Genomic DNA, 27,519 nt, shown 5'->3' with positions numbered 1-27,519 from the left:
TCAACTCTAATTTGGAGGGAACTCTTGGAAATAAAAACTATGGACTAGAAATATATAGGCACATATACAGATGAAGCAGAGATATCAAAATGTGAGTAATTATTAAATCTAAGCAGTAGGTGTACGAGCGTTTGTTGTACTATGTTTTCAACTTTTGTTTCATGAGTCTCATTTTTAAAAGTTAGGAAAATAAATAGAAAAAGGGCTAAGAGCCAAATACCCTTAAGACAAAAATTCCCCCAACTTTTCCTAGACTTTTAATTGTTTAATCTTCTGATATCTTTCCTTCTTTCTTCTTCTGTCCAGCCTGGACCAGAGAAAAGGGAGGCAAGGAGGTGCTCTCACTGCATAAGAAAGAACAGTGTTAACACTTAAACCGAAATCAAATGGCAAGTGGCCATTACCAGTCATGCTGTCTAGATCTCCATGGGGTCACTGGAAGTCATGGATGGAAGCAGGGACAGGAGGAGTACAACACCAAGATGTCCTGTTCAGCTTCCCTGGGAACCCTTGCACCAGACCACAGAGGAAGCAGAGCTAAGTGGCTATGGAGTCACATGCTGCCCAGGTGAGCCGGGAGCCAACAGCACCGCCTGCAGAGTGAACGCACCCACCTCAGGAGGCTCACGGGATTCACTGGATTGAAAAATGACAAGACCACTGGGAAATTATTTTAAAAGACACCCCTTACCCACCTAGATCTTAAAACATTTTGTTTCAACTGTGGCCTCATTTATGACTATACTTAAAACTTTAGCCCCGGTTAGCTGGCCATACTATGTTGCTCCCTTAAGTACCCCAAGTCCAAATTAAGGTAGTTGCTATAGTCTTTTATATATAGCACACACACACACACACACACACACACACACACACACACACACACACACATATATATCATCCACTAGTTCTGATCATTTCTAAGAGTTAATTTCAAAACTGAATTCCCAAAGCTACAAATCCACCCCATTTAAGTCAAGGTGTCTGTAGCCAATCTTTGCCCCCAAACAAAAGAGACCGTTCCTCTCCTGGATGCATAGGAAACCACAGTAGTGCAGTACCAAGCTGGCCAAGCTAGTAAGAACCAGCTGGCTCCGGAGGGAGGAAGGCGGGCGTGCCCCACCCAGCTGCTGGTGCATGTATCTGCAAACGGTCCAGGCTGCTGACATCAACGGTAATGTTGCAGCCCTGAGCTGACTCACTGGTTAGAGTTCTCAAAAAAAGACAGTGAAGATAGTGAGTAAGTGGGCTCCTCCTTGTCGGTTCAGAGCAGAAGCCCTATGCACATCAAATGAGCCTTGTAAGAGCTCAGCCCTGTGGATACAGGAGGAGATCATATTCTTGGCAATGATGGGTTTCCCTAAATTTTACTCAATAAGACCTAATTAGGAAGACTTTCACACAAAAAATCCTTTGGACAATTCTACCCATGAAAAAAAGCTGCCCGAGTCGTAAGCTTGCCTTAGGACACCGCGGAGGACAGAAGGTAGTTTTGTAGGAATCACATGACCTTGAGGAACACAAGCTCAAGCTCATCTCTGCAACTCAAGTGTCTTGAACTTAGCAAATTTGATTCAGTTGGTATAATTTAATAAAATCATTACTTGGATTCACACTATTAGAATTGGAATATACTTGGTACAAAGTTCCAAAGGTACAAAAGGGTATACAGTGAATCTTCTCCCTCTGACTTCAACCTCTGACTGCCAGGTCGCTGCTACTCGGTTCTCCTCCCGGTGGTAATTTACCAATCACTGGGGACTCTTCCAGGATAGTCTGTACTTACACTAATACATCAGCACATATATTCTCCATCCCATCCCAATGCCTCTTTTTAATTTTCTACCATTTTTTACCTTTTGTTTTTACAGTATGATGGCACAAAGTGTGCCCTGTTCTGCTCTTGGCTTTTCTTTCTTTAAAAACAGTTCTTGAGGGTCGCACATACAAAGCTGACTCGCTCTTTTTGACAAGCGCACACTGTTCCACTGTCTGCACGTTCCATAACTTACAGAACCAGTGATCTGTTGAAGGGTATTTGTGTTGCTTCCACTCTTTGCTTATTACAAATGATGCTACAATGACCACTTGTACTCGCATCATTTTGCACATATGTGGGACATCTGTGGGCACATATGTAGGACGTATTCCTACAATATGTTCAATGGCAGTGGTCAACTGATACATATATACTGTGGTAGATAATGCCAGCCCTCTATAGGGACTGGGCTAATGTCCACATGTATATCACATATGCAGTTCCTCTTTCCCTATTATACCCTCACAACACAGGAATAGTATCAGACCTTTCTCGTGAGTTCAGGGTTAAACTGGATGAGATGTTAAAATTGTATCTCAGTGTAGGTTTCAGTTTGAATTTTTCTCATTCCAAGCAAGGTTAAAAAAAAAATCTGTATACCTTTAAGAGCCTTCTGTATTTCCTTTTCTTTCAACTGTCTTGTTCACAGACTGCCCATTTTTCTTTTGAGTCACTGGTCTCTTAATTCATTTGCAACAGCTCTTCATTTTTTAAGGAAATTAACCTTATGGTGCAAATAACTTCTTCCAGGTAGTCTTTTGATTTGCATATCATATTTCTGGCTTGTATTTTTATTGTTACATAAGTGAATCTTTCTTGTATAGTTTCCGTGTTTTACATTATTCTCAGCAAAGGCTTAACTACCATAGTGATTATAAAAATAAAAAAATTTCTCCATGGTTTTTCTAGCGTTTTTTGGCAATAAGTCATTTTACTGGTTGGTCATTCCAGCTGTCACCTGACTCAGTGAAAATGTGGAGAAGTCAAAGTCCCTTCTGTGAAAAAGTTTTTAATGGGAGAATCAGGAGTGACAGTCGTCTCTCCCAAAGAAACAGTGAGGAGTGAGTGATTATAATGCTGCAATTAACTGGTGTCTAATAAAACCTACTACTGACTATGATGCAAGTCCCTGTTAGCAAGTGTACACGCTGTTGGCCTTGGGTTAAAACAATTCAATAGAGTCTCAAAGCACAGAATGGACAAGCTAGGCCCAAACTGGAAGCTATTAAGCTTTATCCAGATGAGTTTTGGGCTTAAAAAAAAATAAAGAAAAAATGATATCCAGCACTGGTAATTGATGTAAAAAATTAATTTCTTTTCACAATATTGATTCTGATTTCCTCCCAAAGCACTTTTTGAGAAAGTGAGTAAGGGTGTGGATTAAAATGGTGGAAAATGTCATCAACAAATAGACTTGGCCTTTTTTGAATGCTGAGACAATGTATCTCAGGAGAAAAATAAAAGCCACTTCAAATCCTCTCTACAGCAGTTTCCCAGGCTATATTCTAATATTAGCCTCATATACCTATCCCTCCTCTAAAGCTGTTAGCATCTTGAGGGATGATTCCTGTTTTGTGTGTGTGTGTTTCCATTTAGTATCTCCAGTGCCTGGTACATAGCTCTCAAAACATAACTGGTGTTCCATTCATGTTTGCTAAATAAATTGCTCATGTTAAGCCATCTCATCCTTAAATGCTACTAAACAACAACAAAAGCATATGTTGGTGTGTGTGTTGTGTTGGGAAGGGAGAGAACATCAATATGAAGGTGCCAAGAATCTGTTTCCCAGACTTTGCTCTGTAACCTGTACATCTCAAGTTCAACTACTGTATTTCATTAATTCCAAAATGTAAATGTTTTACATTTTAACAAGTCTGAAATAGGGATGTATGTTACAACTATAATTGGCAGTGTTTTTACTGCTTTCTTCGTGGCACATATGATAATGGTACATCTTACAACTGACATGGCATTCAACAAAGTACAGAAAATATTTTAATTCTTAATAGCTATCTATACCCTAGAAGACTATGAAGCTTGCTAGACAAGCACAGGTGTAAAGCATCCAATATGTGGGACACTAGAGATACTCAGTAAATGCTGGTTCCCATTCTCCTTAACATGCATTTGTTGAAAGTAGAGTGGTATCATTTGCTCGAGTCAAAAAAGGAGAATGTGAAATTCAAATTTCAACATAGAAAATATTAGCTAACATTTATTGAGTCTATGTGTCTTTATTGACTTATTATTGACTATGTGTCAAACTCAGGACTAGGTGTTTATGCTCATTACCTCTAGTATATACTCTACCTCTAATCCTCACCAGATCCTTACAAGACAGCTTTGAATTCAAGAGGTCAAAGTCAAATTATTGGATTGGTCATCCCTTCTATTAGTTCTCAGAGATTCAAAACCTGAAGTCCAGTGCTTGACATGAAATGGAATATATTGGAATCTTATTTCTGTACAACAGTGAATGGTTTCTGAAATCAAAAGAAGGTTCTGAATAAAACACACATTCTTTGCAGAGTCAAATGTCTGAGAAGACTTTAGTATAAAAAGCAGGTTGGTCTCCCCAGGCAGAAACCAGATGGGAAAGTCTCAGTGAAGAAGACCAAAATGTAGCCTTGAAAGAAACTACAGTTTCTTAAAAAAAAAAAATGACTTTCAATGAAAAAATGCATGTCTGCTCTTGTTTTTTATGTATTTTTTGGTGGGTTGGATACCACTGCTTTCTGGTTATAAGGAGACCTATACTTCTGTGTGCACACTTCTGTTATAACATTTGCTTATCTGTTGAATTATAATTATTTGCACACATGTCTCCATCTCAGTGAGTGAGTGACTGAAAGGCAAGGACCACCTTTCTTCTTTACATAATACCAGGCACACAGCTGGTGCTCAACAAAAGGCTGCTGACTAACTGAATGAAACCTTGGAATATGTAGAATGGCCTGAAATGTCATTAAAAATCTAAAGGCTTATTCTTAGACTTCACTTTTTTGTACACAATGAGCACCTTAAACTATTGTGTGCCAACAATCTCTATATGATGTCCCCTTCTCACTACCCAGGAGTTTCCCAGAGCCTACAGTCACACCCTGCAAAGAAACTTGACCTTAAATGACCCTCTATGCTGTACTGGTACCAAGACAGAGGGCAGGGGCTAGATATACTCCAGTTTAGCTAGCATCTGAAGGCCCTAGGACAATAATCCCTATTTTCTAAGAAAAGGCCAACTGGCAAATTAAAGACAAAGACAAATTTGAATAGTCAAAAAGCCAAGTTAAATGTACAGCTGGTATTTGCCTCAACTCACCCTCACTATATTAAATTTCTGCAAATAGCTGGTCACAGTCAGACCACAGATGAGGACAGCTGCATCCTGCAGCTGGTAAACAAAAAATCAGCAGCTGGAGGTCGCTCTGCAGCAGAAGCATTGGTAGCGACCTCTTTTCACTGTTGAGATTCTCCCAGTTGATTATACAGAGCAAAGCCATCCAGTCGCCAACACAGAGTCTACGATAATTGAGAGAGAGAGAGAAAGAGAGAGAGAGAGAAGCCTGTCCCTGGATGTAGGTCTCCTAGTGGTTTCTGGAAAGGATGACGAATCTCTAACAAAGAATCATTCTACTACACAGAAGAGACAACAACTCTGGCTTCAGGTCCACTAGCTGTTAAATCACAAGATAGTTTTAATCTGTTTTATCTCATGGAAGGAGGGAAGGAGGGAAGGAGGGTAAGATACCCAACTTCCCAGCCTGATCAACATCAATTCCCCACATTTGTGAAACTCAGATCAAAACAGACAACTAATATGACACTTCATATTATTTCAAATTATTGTGGTTGTTTTAATTAACAGTATCATTTTTTTGAATGTGAAAATTGCTTTTCCCTTCCTCTCTCTAAATGAAACACTAAGGGAAGGCTGGACTTCAAATCACTGTTACTTCTGAACCAAGCCAGTCAGCATCACTCTACTACCTCACGTGTTTACATCCCACAGTTTAACAAGCCATTACCTCATTTAATTACAACAACCTCTTGAATTCCCATTTTAAATAGAAAACTCTTAAGTCAGAGTAATCATTTGCTCAAGGTTTCTTACAGAGAAAAATAAAACACTCCCAAGGCAGGATGGGAAGGGAGAGAAAAGACAAGGAGTGAACTGGTTAAGCATATCTAAATATACAAAGTTTTATAAGACGGAAGAAAGCAAAGAAGAGAAAAACATAAAAGGGATCCTAGAAATCAGTCGTTCAATTTCATTCCCTTTCTTCTGACAGTCATTGAGAAGGTGGAACTTTATCACCTCTGTTTCTTCACCAGAGACAACCTCCCTGCCAGCCTAGGAACATTCTTGCTCAGGCAGCAAGGAATAAATATTTACAACTAGCTGGAATTTCCAGTTCTTGGGCACTGAACCCAGAGAGCAGCCCTCACGCTCCACCATCCACTTCAAGCAGGCTTGGAAGTGGCAGTACCTCCCCCGACACTAAGTAACCCTTGGTGCTCAGGATCTGTTATGTGTATGAGTTGGAGCCAGTTTGGAAGATTCTTTTCTCTCTCTTGTCTCTAGAGCCTGGGAATAATTGCAATTATGAACAGAAAACCTTCACCGCGTGCTTAGTACTACAGGTCACACCTAATTCTCACAACAGCTCATAGGACAGGACAGACACTAAGGTGTTCCCATCTTCTCTGGAGAAAATGGAGGCAGAGAGGCCAAGTAATTTACCATAGCGTCCCCTAAGTGACAGACTGACAGGACTGGAATTTCACCTGGCACACATCTTCTGCCACAAACTGATTCACAATTTGGATCCTTAATGGCTGATTAGGTGTACACCCAGCACTTTCCCCGCTCTCATCTTTGTGGATTTACTCTCTTATATCATCTAAGTATGTATACATTTCTTCCATTTAACAGTAAAGCACATTCCTTGATGGCATGACTTTTGTCTTACTTATCCTTGCATTGCCCAAGGTGCCTGGTATATATAATACTGTACACACCATTTGCTATAATCTAGATTTAAATATCAAGTCACATCATCTTTGTTGTTTAGCAGGGAAAATTAAACCGAAGCACAAAAGTACTGGAAGAAAATAACTGTCAAGCTTAAATGCTATTTTCCAGCTACCCTTCAAAACCAGAGTAATTTATTTATTTAAAGGGCAAATAATGCAATTTATTTACTTAGAGGGCATTTTCCAGACAAAGAAAAACGGCATTGCTGGGAACCCAAGCTAAGTATTCTCAGGCCAAAGAAAAATGACCTCAGTAGAAGCTAAAACTGCAGCAAGGAAAGAACAGATGTCAATAAGCAGTTAAAGCTACAGAAATCCCGACTGTATAAAACCATATTTCTTAGGCCTTCTGGGGTTGGGAAATGTGTAGTGTTAAAACTCATGATAACAAAAAACATAATGAAAGAGAAGGATAAATAGGATTAAAATCCTCTAAGGCTTTTGTATTGTGTGGAAATAGTAAAAAAATGCACTAAGGCTTTTGTATTGTGCAAAAAATGAACATTGATAAAATTTAAGTGTGCGTGTTATAATTACTATGATATTCATGAAAGGAAGTAAAAAAATGTGTAACAAGCTTATAGAAGAGGAAAAGTGAAAGAAAAAAAGTAATTAATACAAAAGAAAGCCAGAAAGAAGAGAAAAAAACAAGAGAGAGGACAGGGCCAATACAAAACAAACCATAAGATGATAGGTTTAAACCCAAATCTATGAGGAATTACATTAGAAGTGCAACCATGCTCAAAGTCTCTAATTAAATGACAAATACTGTCAGACTAGATTTTTAAAAACCTTAAATATACGCTACTTACAAAAGACTTCCATTAAGTAAAGCCGTAGAAAAAAATCCAAGTAAAAGGATGGAAAAGGGAAACAACATACAATTGGGAATGCTGTATTAGGTTTTTGTTTTCTTTTGTTTTTTAAAGAGCTTTGACAAAGTCCCAGTAACTTCCAACTATTGTCCCACCACTTTGCTGCTTCTTCCAAATGCTCATGCCTAGATTCTGGAAGGCTGGGTTCAGTTTAGATGTAGAACTTGAGAGAAAATTCTGAGTACTGGACATCACAACTCCAAGAGAGTCATGTAGGTGAATGGGTAAATAAATGGTGGTATATATGCCCAGGCAATGGAATATTATTCAGCACTAAAAATATGAGCTATCAAGTCATGAAAAGACTTGGAAGATCTTTAAATGCATATGATCAAGTGAAAGAAAGGCTACATATTGCATTACAACATCCTGAAAGAAGCAGAACTATGGAGACAATAAAAAGATTACGAGTTGCCAGGAGTGAGGAGGAACAGATAAACAGACAAAGCACAGAGGATTTTGAGGGCACTGAAAATATTCGGTATGAAATCATAATGGATATATGTCATTACATATTTGTTATATTTGTCCAACCTGATAGGATATACAACACCAAGAGTGAACCTTAAGGTAAAATACAGACTATGGGTGAGTATGTGTCAATGTAGGTTCACCCTTGCTTGGTAAAAGACTCACCTTTCTGGTGAGTCATTATTGATAATGAGGGACGCTGTGCACATATGAGGGCAGGGGGCGCATGGCTAATCCCTGACCTCCCTCTCAGTTTTGTTTTAAACCTAAAACTGATCAAAAGAATTAAGTCTTGTTTTTTTAAAAAAAGAACTTAACAGTACATCAAGAAGTGAATTTTACTACACAATTTTTTAATGCATAAAAAACATTTTTAACAAAGAAGAAGTCAGACTCTGGATGCATTTAATTAAAAACTAGCTAACAGGCCACTCTGATTAATAATAGACAGATGTTCTTGACAGAGGTAACTAAAAGGCACACCAGGGCTAATCCTTTGAGTGGAACATAACATAGGTGCTCTGAGACCCATGAATAGGAAAAAACATTAACCATTTTAAACAGACACACACTCAGTCATTTTTACACATTAAGAGTCCATTAACTCCTGGGGCAAAGTCTCATATACCTGGCAGTACCACAATACACAAAGAATACAAATCCATCATAAAGGGGAAGAATAAGTCTCAATTATGCCCCCTATGCACTGATTCTCTTGTTTGACTCGGCAAATCTTGGAGATAAACCATGAATAGACAATTACATGCTATGTGATTAATAAGAACCAGTAGCCCAAAATCCATGCTCATGGGCTATCAAAAAATTAAAGCCAGAGTTGGGTCCAGAATGCTGTGAGACAAAAATGGACATCATCAACACATGGAAAAAACAAGCTTAATATTGTCTTCTCAGCCTCCATCATAACACATGGGCTACACTAGAACCAGAGACAAAGCTATAGGATGCTTTGATGCCAGTTTCTCAAAAACTAAATAACAAAAACATATACCAGCATCTTTTTGTACCTAGAGGAGGTAAGAGGAAGGAAAGTACTAATGGGTATGAGAGGTGGCACTTAGGGACTAAGCGTTTTGTTTTCTTATTCATTAACCCAGTGATGCTTGTTATGAATCACTCTCCGTGATATGGAGTCTTCTTCATGGGGACTTGGGGCCCACATTTCCCAGCATCTATAATAGTATCTGGAATAAAGTAGGTGCTTAATAAACAGGGAACTCACCAGAACAATAAAAAAACATACAAAGGTCATTTGTTATGGTCAGATCACTGCCACCATCACTTCCCTCCCCAAAATATATTTGGCAAATATGACCCAGTATTGCAAACCTCAGTCAATCCTAAGAAGGCAAATGGATTGCCACATAAACCACTGTTTGTTCTCCCTAAATCACAATAAGGATGGCTCACCCTCAGTTAAGCATAGACAAAGCCCTCCTACCCTTTCCTTTTGCCCTTTCAGCCTTGTCATTTTAAAAAACTTTTTAAATCACAAGAGCAGTATGTTTTCATTACAGAAAACAAGAAAGGAAAATCACTTCTAATTCTACCACCTAGATTTAATAACCACGGCATTAACATTCACACTGTTTCATTTTCCTATATTTATAGTTTGCTATGCTTATACTCATTTTTTCTAAGAAACTTTCTTTTCCTTTAAGAATACATCATGATCATCTTTCCACTTTGTTAAGTATTCCATTTAACCAGATCCTAACATTGCATTGATCACATTTTATATTTCTTATAGGCATCATCAAGGAAATCGAGTGACTTATACTCAAGTATCTGAATCCTCATTCAAATCTGTTACTTGCCCTCTCAGTTCTGTCCTCAAAAGCCAATATGCCAAGGAAGCATAGATAATATTTGCTTCTTCTGGACTCCCTTTAATTGACCTGTAGCCATTTTATTTAATTGAAGATTAAACATCTCCTTTTCCTTCCCTAAAATCCAGCTACTGAAACTTTACTTTGAGTTGTAAGGCATACTTACTGAGATCATTTCTCAGAAAGTCACAAGACACTGGTGTGTGCCTTTGAACATTTACCACTGCAACTATTAGTAAATTTTTTCCCTGAAATTCCACATCTCAAACAAGTCAAAAATATGCCAGGAGCTTTACAGACCACCTTCAGAGTCAATTAGCACCTATAAATTTTTATCCAAGATAAAAGATGCACCTGATAAACGTTTACTTCCATAGTGAAGAAACACTACACTGTTACTGTAAGAGGATAAAGCATTTGGACTTGTTAATTTATGAAATTGAGTCTCTGGCTACACAAAATTTGATGCAGAATGGTAGTGAACTAGAGTTGATGGGGAAAATAATCTCTCCTAGCTCTATTAGGTAATGAGTTTGGACCGTAGTAAAACAACACACACGGCAAGGCCCCTTTACATTTTAAGTGGATTGTTTTTTATCAAGTCTCAGTCCCAGTATTTTCTTTACTTTGGGAGTATATTCCAAAACTTTAATCAGAGTCTGTGAGAAATGCAACCATGAGGTATGTGGGGGGGCCTTGGTGATGGGGGGAGTCTAGTAAACATAATGTTCCTCATGTAATCATAGATTAATGGTACCAAAATAAAAAAAATACCAAAATCTGTACTTAATTCATGGCCTTTCAGGAAAGCATATTATAATTAAGGAAGGGCTAAGTAAAATGAGCTACATTAGGATCGTGACTGTCATTTGTAGAACACTTTCAATGTATCACACATTTTATATACGTTATTTCCAGTCTTAATTAACCTTATAAAGTTGGCTTACAAATGAGATAACAGAAGCAACGGAAGTTGAAGTAACTTCCCATTGGCCACCCAACCAATGACGTGTGCTTGGGGTCTGAATATAAGAATGTTTTTTAAAGTTCTCTAGATGATTCTAATGGACAGCCATTAAAAACCATTGCCCTAAAAAAAAAAAAAAAACACAAACCATTACCCTAGAAGGGTGTGCGTGTGTGAACCTAAATACCTAGTATCAGTTATTTTTCCTTAACAAATATATCTGGTAAAAGTTGATATACAGGGTCCAAAATGTTGGTGGGAGAGAGACAACTAGGGCTACGTTACCTGGGTTGTATCTTCCATTAGCCCTCGAATCTTCTCCACCACATCATTGCGCCGGTGCTGACGCAGGGCGCTAATTAACTGGGCGAGGCTGGCCTCAGGCCCCCGGATGGTCCAGTGCTGCAGCGCCGCGTAGGCCTGCTCGTGGTCCGCCGTGTACCCGTTGGAGAAAGCAGCCACTTCCCGCTCACTCGCATTGCACAGGAACTGATAGATGTCCTGCCACTGGCTTCCCACTTGGGCTGCTACGAGCTTCAGGATATCAATGCCTAAACCAGAGAGAAGGTGAAATCAAAAACAAAAACAGGCACATGAAGGAAGGTCTTGGATAAAACTGCTCTGTTTTAATGAACTAAAAGAAGCATGTTTTCCCATTGCTATATGTTAAAAGGAGTGCATTGCCTTCTGTAAGCACTCAGCACACGCTGGCCACGCTGTGGACTAACGTTAGCTACCCTCCTACAAGCTTCGTTTCGTAAAGCTGGAACCAGAATAAGGAGCGATCCTGGAAGTATAATAAATAGCCTTAAAAAGATGTTTTGAAATCCAAACCCAAAGTCATCAGATTCCTTTGTTACTGCTAAAAACTGTTACCACATAAATTAGAGGCTCATAGATTTAAAAAGTGGTGACTTCATAAAATTAGAAAGAGGTAAGCCACAGATTGCCCTGCTGGAGTTTATCCAGCACTGTCTAGGTAAAGGGGGTTCAGCAACTGGCAGTGGTGCCTTTATGTCGACTAATGATGCACCTACCTGCCCAGCCGTTCCAGCCCAGGCGAGGTATTCAGAGCTTCTGACTTCTCATGCTCTTAATTCTCAACAAGCAACTTCTGATCTGTTATTCAGTCTCCTAAATTGACTTGCTCAGTTGTAATGGGGACAACTCAAATGACAGTATAGTAACAATAGCTACTATCTCCCATGTATTATGTTAAGGCATTAATCGAACATCTTTATAAGGCATCAACATTCCAATTGCATAGGTAAGAAAAAAACACTTAGAAAAGTTAGGCAATTTGCCCAATATCACAAAGGTGGGTGGGTTGGGTTGAATGCTGGATAATGTAACAGAGTGTTGCTCTGGCTTATCAGTCACTTGTAAACTCAGCCGGTATAGGTCTGCAGCCCCCCGATCTGATGAACGCAGGGTAAAATGCCAAAATCAAATTTCATAATCTGTAAACTCCAAATAAGCACCCGGAACTGACCCTCTGTGAGGACCTCAGTAGCAGGCTTTGACGTCATCCTCTTTATTGCACCTTCTCTCTGCAGTCACACACTGGCTTTGCCCAAATGTATATGTGGGATGTATTTATAACCTCATAGTAAAGACTCTGATAGTTTATCACAGCAGGTGGGTGAGCCCTCTGTCTGAGTCAATACCATGTCTTTGAATGAAGCCATATTTACATGCCCAGATGCCAGAGTTATTATAGTGAACCATGTCTTTAAAGCATTTGCTACTCAAAAAAAAAAAGGAAAAAGGGGCATGGCAAATTTCCAAGTGAAGCTTAGGGAAGAAAGGAAAAGAGGTGAATAAAGAGAAGCTTCCTGTTATGGTTAATAGAAATTTCCAATTAACTAGAGGTTAACCAGGAGGAGAAAATATTTTTTGCTCCACTCTCAATTTCTGCCTAAGAAAAGAGCAGTACTAATTCCAGAGGTTTCTTTGAAAATGGAGGACTCTGTGGTTCCTCCATACAAATCCTTACTCTCCCATGCAATCCTGTTGAGGCAGATGACCTGAAAGCTGCAGACACATCCCCATTCAACCCCTTGAAAGCGGTTTTCGGAAATAAGTTCCTCGTAGAAGGCTGCTTTCTTGTCAACTATAAAAGTAAAACTGCCACAGATTGAGACATTACTGTACTTGTCACACAATTTTCCCTGGCAGTGGGAAATATTCGTGAACCAGTTGCTTTTCAGTTTTCATAGCAATGTTTAGACCGAGGTAGAGTTTTTGATTTCAAATAAACAGACGCCTCAAAAAAAACCATGTCCTATTTAAAACTGCAGGTAACTTTAAGGAGCAAGCCAGCTCTTTGTGGTTGATGTCTTCCAAATACCCAAAGGCTTATTAGTCCTTTAATCTTAATTTAGGTAAATTTTACTAAGGCCCACAGTGTCTTTGATGAAACCACGACTGTTTTTTCTTGTTGTGGGACCTTTGCTTAAATCTTCACAATGCCAATGACAGGGTGGCTTTGGGCAAACCTCTACCTGTCATGTCCATTTCCTCATTTGTGCAATAGAGATACTCACTATGGTCCCTAGGGATGAGCTTATTAACATTTTCTATAGAGTTGGTTTATTTTTAGAAGTACTCTCATCATTATAAATGCTCTGTATACTGGGCACTAAAACTCACAACTAAATGCATTCCTGTTGCAAATGCACGCCTTTACAGAGTAATTACAGAACTTAAAAGGCATAAGCTTAAGAACAGCTCCTTCTTCCAAAACCTAATCTTTATACCTTTTTTATTCAGCCACAAAATAAATAAAGAAAAACACAAAGAATGGATATGAGATTTCCCTTGACTAAAATTGACTGGAAGCTAAATTTAAGGCCCACAAATCAGGTTTAATGTTATTCTTTTACTATGAAAGCATGGAGTCAACTCACACAAACTGGCCCGCAATGGGTCAGCAATGCTCATCCCCGGGGCCCCCTCCCATCACCCCTCTCCTCGCAGACTTGACCAATCTGAGGCCGGCACACTCAAGGGCTCCCTTTGGACATACCAACTTTCTTTCGGCCCAGCACAGGATCACAAAACCTCAGCAGCAGAGGAGCCCTGTCTGAACTAGCCCATAAGTCTGCTGCACCCTGTCCCCAGCGCACCATCACCACCGAAGGGAAAAGAAAGGCCTGCAGAGTATTTCAAGAGTATTTACTGAGCATCACTGGGCAGTACTGTGTTTGCTGGACTGCTAGCCCTTATGACATTTTAAAACAGAGAGTTTATCACCAAGAAAAGGAAGTAATGCCAATGAAACACAAAATCTGATGGGCTTTGAAAATGTTCATTAAAAAAAAAGGTTCAGGGGAAACTAACCAATACAACCACAGAGGAAAAGCAATAGGATGATTTAACCAAACTGAGCTGGCTGCTCCTGGGGGAGGAAGGGGACGTTACCGAATGGGTGCCCAGAGGGGCTTCAAAGTATTCCACAAGGTTCTAGAGGCCAAGCTGGATGGTAGGGAAATGGGTCTTCTTATTCTATCACTTTATTTGATGTTTATTATTCCTTTTAAAACTATATATATAAACATATACATATATATATGACAATGTCTCTTTAAACATGTTAGCATGTATAAATATATAACACACATACATATGACATGTATTTATATATAGTTTACATATACACATGTTTTTCTGTAGGAAATATATATATATAATAAATACTTAAGTGTTTAATTTTATTGGTGAGGAATCTTATGTAGAAAGGTGGGTGCCTAGTTCAAGGTCAGCTGGCTCATTAGTGGTGCCTCTATTGTGGTTACCAGGGAAGAAATGTAGTGGAATAGAGGAGCATCATTATTTGCTGAAATTATGAATGTACTCAGGGTTGGCCATGGTGTGAGTGCTTCATCCTGGTATGTTATTACTGACCAAGGAGATGCTGGGAAAGTTTTCTCCAGGGCTTGTGAGCTTATTTCTTTTCTTTAAACTTAGGAGAGAGGTCAGCAAACTTTTCTGTAAAGAGCAACAGTAAATATTGTCAGCTTTAAGCACCACATGGTCTCTGATGCAATTCCTCAATTCTTACAACGTGAAAGCTCCCAGACATAATGCAAATGAGTGTGGCTGTGTTCTAATAAAAACTTGATTTACAAAAACGGGCAGTGGGCTAGATATGGCTCACACACTGTAGTTCACCAAGCCCCAGAACTACAGCAGTTTAGAGACCATAGCTGGACTATCAAATGGCATAAAGATAAAGAAATGCATTTTGTTAAAAGAAACACACACCCACATATGTGCACACACTGGACAATCAAAGTGCTCACCCCAATTTTCAACCTTAATATGAAATGACAGTAAGTGAAATAGAGACCTGGTTGGCACGGTGTCCCAGTCATCTGTCCCATCAGAGCTACAAGAATCTTCATCTAGCCTGGAGACAGATGTTGAATTGACCTGAATTGTTTCACCGAATAAGATTGCCAACTCTCCATTTTCTTAGTCTGGAAAGCAACACAACCTTCAGCCCACTGAAGTGCCGACAGGGGTGTGGAGCTTAACATTGCTTTTCCTATGATGTCAGGTCTTGGAGCTCTGGGGATGAAGTTTCTAAAGAAGCCATTGAAGGAATCAAGCCTTTATAAAGAAGGGGCTGTGTTTGCCAGGAACTGTGTGTAGAAAGGAGGTCCTGGCCCTGGGTTTTTGAATTTTAAGGTGCAGGTAGCAGAAAGATCACAAACTTAGCAATCACGAGTTACAGATTTCAAATTCCACAACTTGTTAGTTGTGTACCAGGTGAACGACAACCTCTAAGATTTCAGCATCCACATCAGTAAAATGAAAAATACCACCTCTTATCTTATAGGGTGAGTAAGGTGATTTATGGGACCAAGTATTAAACTGTCAAGCCCAGCGCTGAGAGCACCCTGGTTCTTCTGCTTTCCTGTCCCCTCCACCTCTGCATGAGCATGAGTCGTTGGCGCAACGGACCTGAAAGGTGGCTGGAGTTCTGTGCAGACATGGATTTGAGCACTGAGATTACAGATGAGCAATGAAGACAAGCACCAGACTCCTGGCTTCCTGTGCTTTCAGAACATATCAGAAGGGGCACCATCTCATAGGAGGGGCACCATCCTCAGAAAGGCCAAAGTGGAAGAAAAAAATGCAGCTGCCACCCCTGCAGCAGGCAGGGTATCATGATGGCGTTCACTGCCGCCACCGCCCAGGTCATCAAAGGGGCCCAAGAAGAGGCGCATGAGGGGACCACCCAGATTCTGATGGAAGAAGAGGAATTTTCCACTGATTGTAAAACCCTGAGTTAGATGCTATCAGGGTGACAATCCTAGTTTGAGGCTCCTTTTTTTTTTTAAAATCAGTGTCAGCTCCAGTATGCAAAAAAGGGGTCCTCCTTTTTTTATAAAAACCTGAATTGACCTTCATCATCAGAGAAGGTATTAAAGCTCTTTCCTTTTGGAGCTAAATATGTGAAATGAATGCTGTCTTTAAGAACCCACACTAAAGCCTTCCCCACGCCAGGTGGGAAGGACAGAGACGGCAGAGATGGAGGAAACAAAGGCCGTCTGTAGCCCACCACACAGCCCTCTGGGGCTCATGCTGCACAGCCAGGCTTTGCACAGAATGGGCACATCAAAGAGGTGGTTATGTTTATAAGCTTTTGATGGTACCAAATTCTTGTCATTTGAGAGGTCTGAGCACTCCCACTGCATCTCCCATACTTGTTAAAGATAATGTCAGTTATTATTATTCTAGAAAGAAAGGGAGAGAGACAAATAAAGATCCCATGGAGGCTATTAATACACAGCCTCCTCCCACGATAGACACACCAGATATCTCTGTGGGTTCTCTGCTTATTCAGCAGCCACTCTCCCGAGATAAACACGTGATGGACAGGGCACCTGAGCTCCAGATATTCCCTCTACCACTGCCCTGATCCTGGCCCAGGCTTACAAACTAGAGAAACAGGGTGAGATACATGTGACACACACAACGTACATACAGAGCGATCGATGTATGTCAAGTTCAGAAATTTGAATAAAAGCCTAGAATCGGTGGTTTTCCCTGTACAATGGTCCTGCTCTCATTGACGCCTTTTCTGATCACCTTCTGCACAAGCCCACGCCTGCTCTGATTACCATCATTTCCAGCACCTCCCAGAACCCAGCATTTACTAGGAATACAGTATCTGTGAATGAATAAATGATTAAGAGCTTTTTCCTCCTTCCCCGCTTGCCTAAACCCCGCCCCCTCCCACCATTTATCATCTCATCAATCTCTATAAATTAAGCCAGTGAGAACCTAAGTGACCACACGCCCATACACTGTTGCCATGTGGCCTCACTGGATCTGCAGATTCCACACTGAGAGGCAGGCCCACTGTGTGTTCACCAGTGGATGGAATCCAGGTTTCCTGGCGCAGGAACTCAGGTCCTGTGCACAAGCCTCTCCCTCTGCCGGTGCCCTCTTCCCAGGGAGAGGGGTCCACCACGTCCAGGCTGGGCCAGAGGAAAGGTCTGTCTCCAGATCTGCCCACTGCAGCCAGATCCTCCTACAGAGATAAGCTGCCCAGCCTATGGTCTATCTGGCTGGTCACAGAGTAAGTGCTCCTAAAAGAAACAACCCCACATGTACATGTGTTTTGTAGTAACCAGTATATCACAGGATGGTTACAAATGGTATATTGACGGGGACCACTCCCAGTGCACCCCACAGGGAACTGCTTTATCAGTGCTGGGAACTTGGAAGGCCCTGAGTTAAATAAAAATACTCCTTCCCTACTGGAGGCACAAAAGTTAGAAGAAATGTTTCAACCCCCAAAAGTAATTTCTGAAGCAGAATTGATCACCATCTTGTTGAAGGTTCACTGGGCAATCACTGTAAGCTCAGATGAACCTTAAAGGCCACTGCAACACCCCAGCATGGGCCTCGTGAAGTTCATGGGTCAGGTGTATGACAGACAATCAAAGCAGCGAATAGTTTCCCAGGTGGAGGGCATAGACACCACTGGTGCTGAGGAAAAGGACCTTTTACTTCATTCCACAGGGGAAACAAAAAACACAAAGCCCCCCAAAATGCCCCCTTCTTCCTCATCTACCTCTGTGTTTGAAGCAGTTCATTTATTCATTCAACAGAAATGAACTTGACACTTACTGGGCACGAGACACTATTTAAGGCACTGGGGGGACGGCAGTGAGCAAAGCACACAAAATCCTCTCCTCGTGAAGCTTGACCCATTGGGGGACACAGCGGGGGCCCCGACAGAACATTGTGTGCGTAAGTGGGGCATGCTGAGGAGAAAAACAGAGCCAGGCACGGGGCTGGAATTTAGCCACAGGGCCCTCTGCCCCAGTGGAAGAGACAGCCTCACGGAGGTAACATTGAACGTGACCTAAAGGGGGTAAGGGAGCAGGCCATGCAGGTGTGTGGGGGAAGGGAGTTCCAGGCAGAGGGAAGAGAAGGTGCAGAGGCAGGAAGGATGTTGGCCTGTATGAGGAGACAGAGGCTGGGGTCGCCAGAGCCAGTAAGCGAGGGGGAGAGAGTGGTGGGTGTCATAGGCTGGGAGACAAATGGTGGGGAGGGGAGTACAGACCACATTGGGCCTTTAGGCTGTTGCTTTACATGTAATGAAAAGTGACTCAGGACTTTGAATGGAGGCATGACATGGCCTTACTTCCATTTGGACAGGATCATTCCATTCAAGAACAAACTGAAAGGGGCCCAGGTGCAGTAGAGCAACCCAGCAGAGGCCACAGCAATAATCCAGGAAGGAGGTGATAACCACTTGGGCCAGAGTAGTGTTAGCGCATGACAGGAAATGCTCAACTTCTATATATGTTTTAAAAGGAGAGCTGATGGGATTTGCTAAAATGTTTGCTAAATATGGGATGAGAAAAAGGAAAGAAGTCAAGGATGACTTAAGGTTTTGGCCTGAGCCACTGCAAGGCTGGAGGGGCCATTCTCTGCAGGGGGTAACTGATTGGAGATAGTCTGGGATTCGGGTAAGACATCCCAAGTGTGAGGTGTCTACACATCTGGGTCTGTGAAGCAGGTGGGAGGATACTTGACGTTGAGTTCAGGTACAAGATCCAGGCTGCACATATGCACATGGGAATTACCAGCAGACAGATGCTCTTCAGTGCTCCGGGTCACCGAGAGAGACAGAGTGCCCAGGTAGGAAACGGGTGCAGGTCCTCAGCCCCCAGCTGTCCACTGTTTAGAGGTCAAGTTGAAGAGCAAGAACCAGCCAAGAAGATGGAGAAGGAACAGCCAGAGAAGCAGGAGGAGAACAGGGAGAGGGCAGTGCCCTGAGACTCATGTTGTCAAGACAGTGAAAAAGGGGCAAGACAGTGGCTAAAGCACCACCAGATGTCACTGACCCTAAGATTTCATTGATCCTAAGCTATCTGAGTGCACATTTTCATCAATGCCTTTTCATACTTGGTTGAAGTGCATTTGGTGTACGAAATAATGGTGTCTCACAATCAATGGCGTCACAGATATGATGAAGTATGGTAAGAGTTGTTGTTTTTTTAATTTATAAACTTGAACCCACCTACCCCCTGCATTGTCCAAAGGTTATCTGCACATTAAAGAAATTAATACTAATTCCCCCTAAAGCCTAGAGGAAGAAGTCATCGGTGAGCAGGCCCAGGGAGGAGAGAAGCCTCTGACTCCAGCGGGTAAAGACCACATCTCAGGCCACTTTGTCTTTGACGACTCTCTGCACAAAATGCTTTTTAGGTGGTAGAGGTAAGAGGCTTTCCTCCTGCAACAGCTCAGTGTGCTTTATAATCCCCAAACACCCTAAGAGGTTGTTTGCTGAAAATGGCATTCCTGGAAGCAAAGGTGGAAAAGGCAGTGGGCTGGGGTGTGTGGGTGGAAAACAGCCACCTAGTCTTCCCCTGTAAAATGATGGTGGCGGGGCTGCCCTGGCCCCTGGGCAGAGCAAAGGACACAGCAGCCTCTGAAACAGAATACTCTGCTCCCTTCAGCCAGGTTTCCTGGTGTTATACTTCAAGTCTACTTCCCATAGGAAATTTGGGCTGGCAGACAGGATGCCTGTCTGGAAGCTTCTGGCAAAGGAAGAAGGGAGGGCTTCTTTAGTTGCAACAGCTGCTGCTGTCAGGGGTGGAGAAAACCACCAAGTTCAACAGATGTGAGTTCAGATTACCGGGACTCCATTCCCCTCTGACTTATTTGTAGCAGGCTTTATTTTGCAAAACAGCCCTCTGAGCCTTCAGGCATTGGGTATCCGGCTTTAGAATTTTTCCATGTTAAGCAATCTAAGGAAAAAGTGCCAAGTAGGAAATCAGTGCGACTTCTGCAGAGGAAAATTCATTGATGACAATTTCACAGTTGTTTTATTTCAGAACAAGCTAGCTATTGCTAAGGGAAATAAATTTTTGATTGAGTCAGGTAAAAAAAAAAATCAACAGAAACCTAGAAATTTCTAGCATCAGAGAAGTGATGGTAAATCCAGATTCTAGGAATCAAGAGGCAGTATCTAGCATCAGACTAGTGCCCGAATTTAAAACCTGGCGCTGCCATTTCATAGCTGTGTGACCTTGAGCAAGTCACTCTCTGTACCTCAGTTGCCCCATCTGTAAAATGATGATGATAGTGGCCTATTTTATAGGGTTATGCAAACTAAGTATTTATAAAATACTTAGAACAAGATACAACACTCAGTATAAATGATATAACTCTTTGTTAAAGCAAACAATGAAAATTTAATGGTAGCAGAAACCTTTCTTGTAAGGTTAGAAAAATGTATTAGTAATTACACCTAAGGCATCTTTGTATCCTCAAGTCACCTCATGATCTTGCCTATGTTGGCAGGTAGCAGCAAATACTGATAACATCACATTAGCAAAAAAATGAAGTGGAGAAGTTCTTATTACATTCCTAACTCACTTCATTTGTTCTTCATTTCTGAAGCCTGCCATCTAATTCAGATGAAATGTTTTAAGTCATTCATTCCTGAAACATGATTGAAGAGTATACTGACTTTGCTCAAATACACCCAGGCCCCAGCTTCCAGTCACTCAGTGTCTGTCACTTAATCAACCAACGCAACCTCGGGGAAATCTCCAAATAGGAAACGCAATCACAATTCAACAGCATCCAACTGCCTACCCCAGCAAGAGGGTGAAGGCGGCAGAGTCATGAATCTGGGAGATGCGTTTCCTTTACAACCCCCACTAGAGACCAGGTCACTCACCCTTGACAGATACTGAAGGAGGAACAACAATTCGGGAAGAAAGGAAACATGTCTCTCAAGAAAGGAAATCTCAGCATTGTTGGGATTCATAAGGACCTAGAACTGAGAACAAATTTGTTACTGAATAAAATGGAAACACAACCCACAGATGAGAAGGGAAACTCTTGCTAGTTTGCTAGGTAAGGTGGAGGGTGTCAACATTTTGCTTAGCTTGAGCAGTAGGTTGTGCATAGAGGAGAGGATGGAAGAAAGAAACAATGTATTATATTACCAGAAACTCAGTATCTCAAATATACCTTGGTTCAAGGACAGGGTCTGAGCCTTTTAAGTGCACAAGCAAACTGTACTGTGGTTCTTCAGCAGCACTGTTTCCCCCTAAGGACAGTCTTTAAATGCAGATGGGGACAACAAAGGTATGCAGATAAGAGGTTTAGCTATCAAGGCAGCTGCCTGCACTTTTACTTGGTCTCTGCATTTCAAGCCTGAGATATGAAGAGGATTGGTTGTGGGTTTTTAACTTCATGTTTCAGTTTTTGCATCACTGAAGGGTAGGAGTTTAGAATGTGTGCAAACATTACAGATACACAGGTGAGCAAGACCAGACACCACAGGCCCTTCCCTTTGCACGGCTTCCGTCTCATGGTGAATGCAGCCCCACTTCAAGGGTCCCCTGCTGAGATTTCCTTTCCCTGGGTACAGGGGTTTCCCTTCTCCCACTTCCCTGGGCTGCGCATCACCCGGGGCAGGTGCTCCTCACGCTACAGGAGCAGGTCCTGTGAGCAAAGTTCCTTCCTTTTACCATCCAGAATGCTGAGGTTTAGACTACATGTACCACCACACTGTCATTTTCTTCTCCAGACCTTTGTGCTCTGGTCACTCATACTTTAAGGGGTTTATGGCCAAAGCTCTTGGTGCAGAAGTTTTCTCTGCAGTCTTTTTTACAGTCCTACATGACTCATTAAATTGTATCTTCACTGGATTTTTACTTGAGTTGGAAATCAGATATGTAATTGTCCCTCTGCCCTGACCTCAGCTCTCCATGAATGCCTCACTACAGCTCAACTCCCTGACCTTCCTGTGGAGGCAGAGAGAAAGGAAAGGAAGCCGAGCCAGCTGCTTTACCTTTGGTGCATACACTGTCACTCAATCATGACTGACTGCAAAAGAGTAGAGAAGCCCTACTCAAGACTGTCATTCACTTCACAGTTTTTATGCTGAGAGAGACCTTCATGGCCTCATATGGTTCAGGGAGCCCCAGTCACAAAGAGAACTTCTAACATATTTGAAGGGATTGAAAGACTCTAAATACTAGTTCTGGGATAACTACTCAATCTCTACCCCACCATAAAAATGTCTCATACTCTCCCTGAAAGCATGCAGTTATTTCAGGTTCTCTTGGTCCACCCCAACCATGTGCTCCAATTTTAGCGGAAGTTTTTGCTTTCCTAACCTTACTCTACTGCAAGCAAAGGGGAAAGCGCTTTCATGTAGCAATAAGCACACAGTCCTTCTCTGACCCCAGTGTGGGGTTAGGCCTGGCTTTGTATCTCTAAGCAGCAGCATACCATACTCCACTCTACAGCGCGCTGCAGAGCCAAGCAGGGCAGGGTTTCCGGGGACAGACATCAGCCTGACAGCAGCACCCTCAGTTTTGGCAAAATAGTCACACTGATCCAAATCGGGTAACCCTCCTGAGATGGGTTCAACTCTCCTCATTTTACAGACAAAGTTGAGATTCAAAGAGATGAAGTGCTTTGCTGTATCATCCAGCTTTTTAGCAACAGAACCAGGGCCGAATTTAACTCTCACAGCCAAATGTTACTCTGCCTGCAGCTCCTTTGTCATCCTGCCAGCCAGCCTTTGAGGAATGAGCCCCTAGCTCTGTTGAACCATCTCACACCTCTTAAAAGGACCACATCGCAGAGCCTTACCCCATGGAGCAGATCCTGAGCCCTGTCTTCCTCCCAACTCTCCTCTTGTGCCACCCAATGGGCACTGAGCTAAGAAGATATTGGACATAACAATTCATTCCCTCGGTTTCTCTGTAAGGAAAGCAGGGGCGGCTGGCTGGTGTCTGCAGCTGGCTGCATCTGTCCGCTTACTACTCTTCCTGGCCCTTCTCTCCCTCAAAGTCTATTTGTTCCCTGAGCAAATAGATGAAAGGTAGGTGGACAGGTTGGAACCCAACCTGCTCCCTCTCCTCCTCTAGGACTCTGGTCTGCCAGGTTGTGTCACGTACACGGCAGGTACACTTGTGAGGTGGACCCACAAGGTACGATCAAGCTCTCCCGGTAAAAAGTGATCTCTATGAGGAGGAGATAGAACAGTGTGGGACAAATTCAAGGATAACCGCCACCTTTTCCTAGCTCCCACACATATCTGATGGCCCTGCTTTGTGACTTACCCCCCCGTCGGCAAACTGGAAATGGTACTGCTAAGAGGTTGAGTATTGATTGCCAGGATTCGAGAACGTCTCCAAGAAGAACCAGACTGCTTGATCAAACTGTCCAAGCTGCCAGGGGGCAAGAGAGAAGCTGCTGCTGGAGATGACGATTCTATGATGTAGATCGGGAGCCAGCAAACTAGGGCTTGCTGGATAAGCCACGTGTTCTTACAAATAAAGTTTTACTGGAACACAGCCTCGTCCACCATTTACATGTTGTCCATGGCTGTTTTCTTACTACGAAAGCAGAGCTGAGTAGTTGCAGCATAGGCTGTGTGACCCTCAAAGTCTAAGATATTTCCTAGTTTGCTGACCCCTGGTATACAGACTGATAAATATCTCTGTGAAGAGAGTAAATCCACAGCTAATATAAAGCTAATAGGGAGTCCTGTCTGATTATCTATGAGACTTGCTGCCCATTTGAGAGGGCAGTGTCTACCACAGTAGGTTAATTAAGCTAATAATTAGCCATACCTGGTACAGAGGGAAACCACATTCCTAATCTACTCTTTTAAGATGGTAATTCTGATACTACATGAGTAGAGCAGAATATTTCTTTTTCATGGTGGTTATTTCTGAGAGTGAAACAGGAAACAAGCCAAGAGATGACTAGGGAGGCTGGAGGTGGCAAGGATGGCAGTGATGCTGACGATGAGGCATCCACTCTGTCATCCCCCGCTAGCACTTTCGGACCACTGGCCATGCGGCCAGCAATGTGCTAAGCACTCGACACACTTTCACTTAACTCCCACCATGAACTCTGCGCTGCTACCATTATTTTCATTTTATACGTAAGGAAAATGAGACACAGAATGGGTAAGCAGTTCACCTTTGATCACACAGCTAGTAAGCGGAACCAGACTTCAGCCTTTGCTCTTCACTGCATTATCTTAGCACCTTTTTTTCTAAGCTTATAAACAGAGGCCAGAGACGTTAACAGGTCTTAGCTGCAATGACTAGGGAATGGTAAATCCAGAATACTGAACCCAGATTCATGGATGTAATTTCTAGTCTATGGTGCTGCCTTCCTTCCAAACATACTCACCCCCACTGCCTCCCTTGCTCCCACCTCTGACCCAAGCACGTGACTCCCACAAACTGCTCTGCTTAAGGCCACCCACAAGACTAACCCATTTCCATTTTGCTTAACCCAAACACCTAAGCATTTACGAAGGTGCACCGGGCCTTTGAATTCACTGGTTTCTCTCTCTTCCCATCACCCCGCTCGCCAGTGTCCATGGGCCCAAGTGTTCTGGTCCACTTTAAAGAAGCAAAGCAGATGGAGGAATAACTGCCATATTTTTGCACACTGTAGCCAGTTTTTGCATATTTTAAAGCACTGCTGTCATGGAAGCCTCCCTTAGCTCTGAAAAAATAATTCTTGCAATCTATGGCAATTTAGTTTAAAGAACCCTCCTTAAGTTATTTATGTAAATTTCAAACACCACGTATCATTGCAAGTCAAAAGGAAAAAATCCAACAGTTCAATGGTTTGAAACTAATCCAGCCTTGAAAAGGAAAAGCAGACTAGTCAGTCCATGGGTGTTCTAGACCAGTACTAAACAAGAGAACTCTTTATGACGGAAGGTTCTCTATCCATCCTGTCCAGTATCATAACTATTACCCACACGGGCTCTTGAGCACTTGAACTATGGCTGGTGCAACCAAGAAAATGAATTTCTAACTTCAGTTCATTGTAGTTTCAAATTAAATAGCTCTTGTGGCTACCAGCTGGGGCAGCTCAGCTTTAGCCACCTCTCCTTGAGCCCTGTGCTTGTGGCCAGGCATAGGGGACACACAATAAACCCAGTGTCTACTCTTAAGAGATTATAACCAATATGGGGAGACAAACCACATACACACAGTTAAATGGTGACAGTGAGAGCTACAGGAATTAAGAAATTGCATCTTAGAATCTAGTTTTAGACAATGAAATCTTTCCCTTTTTGCTGCTGCAGCTAACCAATCAGCCTGCTTGAGAAAATGTGCCAGCAGCTTTCACAATCCCTTCTGCAGTCAGCTTAAAGGAGATGCTTTCTGTGTCTGCACCAGAAGGGACTGCCATCCCTGTGAAATGCTTACTATCTCCCTATGGCACAGGACTCTGCATGCACTAATTGGGAACTAGGTGCAGCTTAAACGAGATAAATCCACGCTTTTAGTCCTCTTTTTTCTTTATAGCCTGAAGTCTGAAAGAAAAGGAAATATGATGCAAGAGAGATACTGTGGGTCTGTCACTCCCTTTATCACCTTGCAGAGCCTCCTCCACAAGTAGTTGCAGGGCAATTTCCACGCCTCGCCTGCTTTTCACACTTCCCTCAAAATCTCCAGGTCAGCAGGTGGCTGGGAACCCAACCTCATCCTTTTTTGCAAATAAAGGGAAGGGAGACTAAAGAAGAGAAGGGGAAAAAGAGATGTGGGGAAGGGGGAGAGGGGAGAAAGAAAAAAAGGAAGGGTAAACAGAGATGGCCCAAATTAGAAATGGCAATGAGAAAACAGCAACTGGTTCCTGTTCTCAGCCATGCCCGCCCCCTGTTCTCAGATGGGACCAGGCTATAGTTCTGGATCTTCCACAGACATAAGGAAGTGAATGCATGGTCAGCTGTGTATGAACTGGTTTCACTATCTTTACTTCTGTGTCTTTTGTGACCAGATAGATCAAACAAAAAAATACTGTTTCCCATACAACCTCTCAATTAATGTGAAGCCACATTAATCTTAATTTTAAATTATATTGAACATTTTGGACCCAACCCCCCAGCAACCTGCCCCATTATGTTGAGGTTATACTACAAAAAGAAATCAAGTTTTTACAAATGACAGAAATACAATAAATAGAGCATTAATAAGAAACCTGTCTCTTGACGACACTTGGACCTGGTAATGAACTCATAAATGGATTTTTGTTTGGAAAAATTCTGAATGATCTTCAATTCTAGTTGCTGAAATAGAGGTATTACAGGAAACCACAGTACAGTCCCAGTCTACCAATCATAAAATGGCCACAACTTCAGAAAGAAGGAAGTCCAAAGATGCCAGTACCGTCATACCGAAGTCTTCCAGCCTCCTAGCCAATAAGGTCTCATTGTGCTTTCAACACTAGGATTCCATGACAGTAGGATTGCAGTGCTGTGGTGTTCAGCTTTTCCTAAATCTGCACAGGTGAGCCAAATAAAGAAGAGGCTCTTGCCGGCAGGGCATGAACCATGAGCCTGGCTTGGGAGTGCTGAGGGTCTACAAGGCATCTGGGGACATGGCATAGTCTGCTTCAGATGGGCAGGGGCGGGTGAGGTCTCTGTGACCTCTGTATTTAGAGAACCCCCAGGCTAGGCAATTTTATTCCCACCCTTATCCTCATGACCAGTTCAGTGCGAAATAGACCAGGACCAGAAAAAGATCTTATTATACAGGATTGTCTGCTGCCTAGAACTCACCGCAATCAGATCAACCAGCTATTGTTTCTAGAAGGTGCTCTGAGCACCTGGAATGGTTTTTACTAAACAGAACCCCGCTTTATAATGAGATTTTACCTGGTTGTACCTTTGAGAACAGCAATTTGGAAAGAAGAGACCTTCCCTAGAAAAACACCTTAAATATAAACATGCCAATGCAAACACCTGGGGGAAAAGGTTCAACTGTTGGAAGAGATAATTACACCTGAAGGAGGCTAGTGTGACTTACTTGGGAAACAGAATGCTGGAACACTGCTTTCACAGAAGGTAAGGCTGGGCTCTGTTTCATTTGGCACTTCCATTCTTTTTACTAAATAGGATATTGTGAGGACACAGACATAGTTTACAAGGTTAACGTGGTCATGAGAATGTCTAAGGTCATTGTATTAAATTGT

General features: G+C 42.1%; 1 protein-coding gene across 2 annotated transcripts in view; it reads right to left on the bottom strand.

Moving 5' to 3' along the window:
* Window positions 1–27,519, bottom strand: part of TNFRSF21 (TNF receptor superfamily member 21) — a 59,985-nt gene that overhangs the window by 8,890 nt on the left and 23,576 nt on the right. Inside the window, exons 4-5 of one of the 2 annotated variants that reach the window (XM_037013750.2) lie at window positions 27,354–27,434; window positions 11,299–11,564 (exon numbers count right to left, since the gene is read on the bottom strand). In XM_037013750.2, coding sequence (XP_036869645.2) covers window positions 11,299–11,564; window positions 27,354–27,434 — 347 coding nt within the window. The remainder of the gene's footprint in view (window positions 1–11,298; window positions 11,565–27,353; window positions 27,435–27,519) is intronic. The other variant, XM_017645855.3, reaches the window with a different exon arrangement.

This window comes from Manis javanica, chromosome 16 (assembly GCF_040802235.1).
Source record: "Manis javanica isolate MJ-LG chromosome 16, MJ_LKY, whole genome shotgun sequence".
Lineage (NCBI taxonomy): Eukaryota > Metazoa > Chordata > Mammalia > Pholidota > Manidae > Manis > Manis javanica.
The sequence above is the reverse complement of the archived record's forward strand: the minus strand, read 5'-3'. Positions and strand labels throughout refer to the sequence as shown.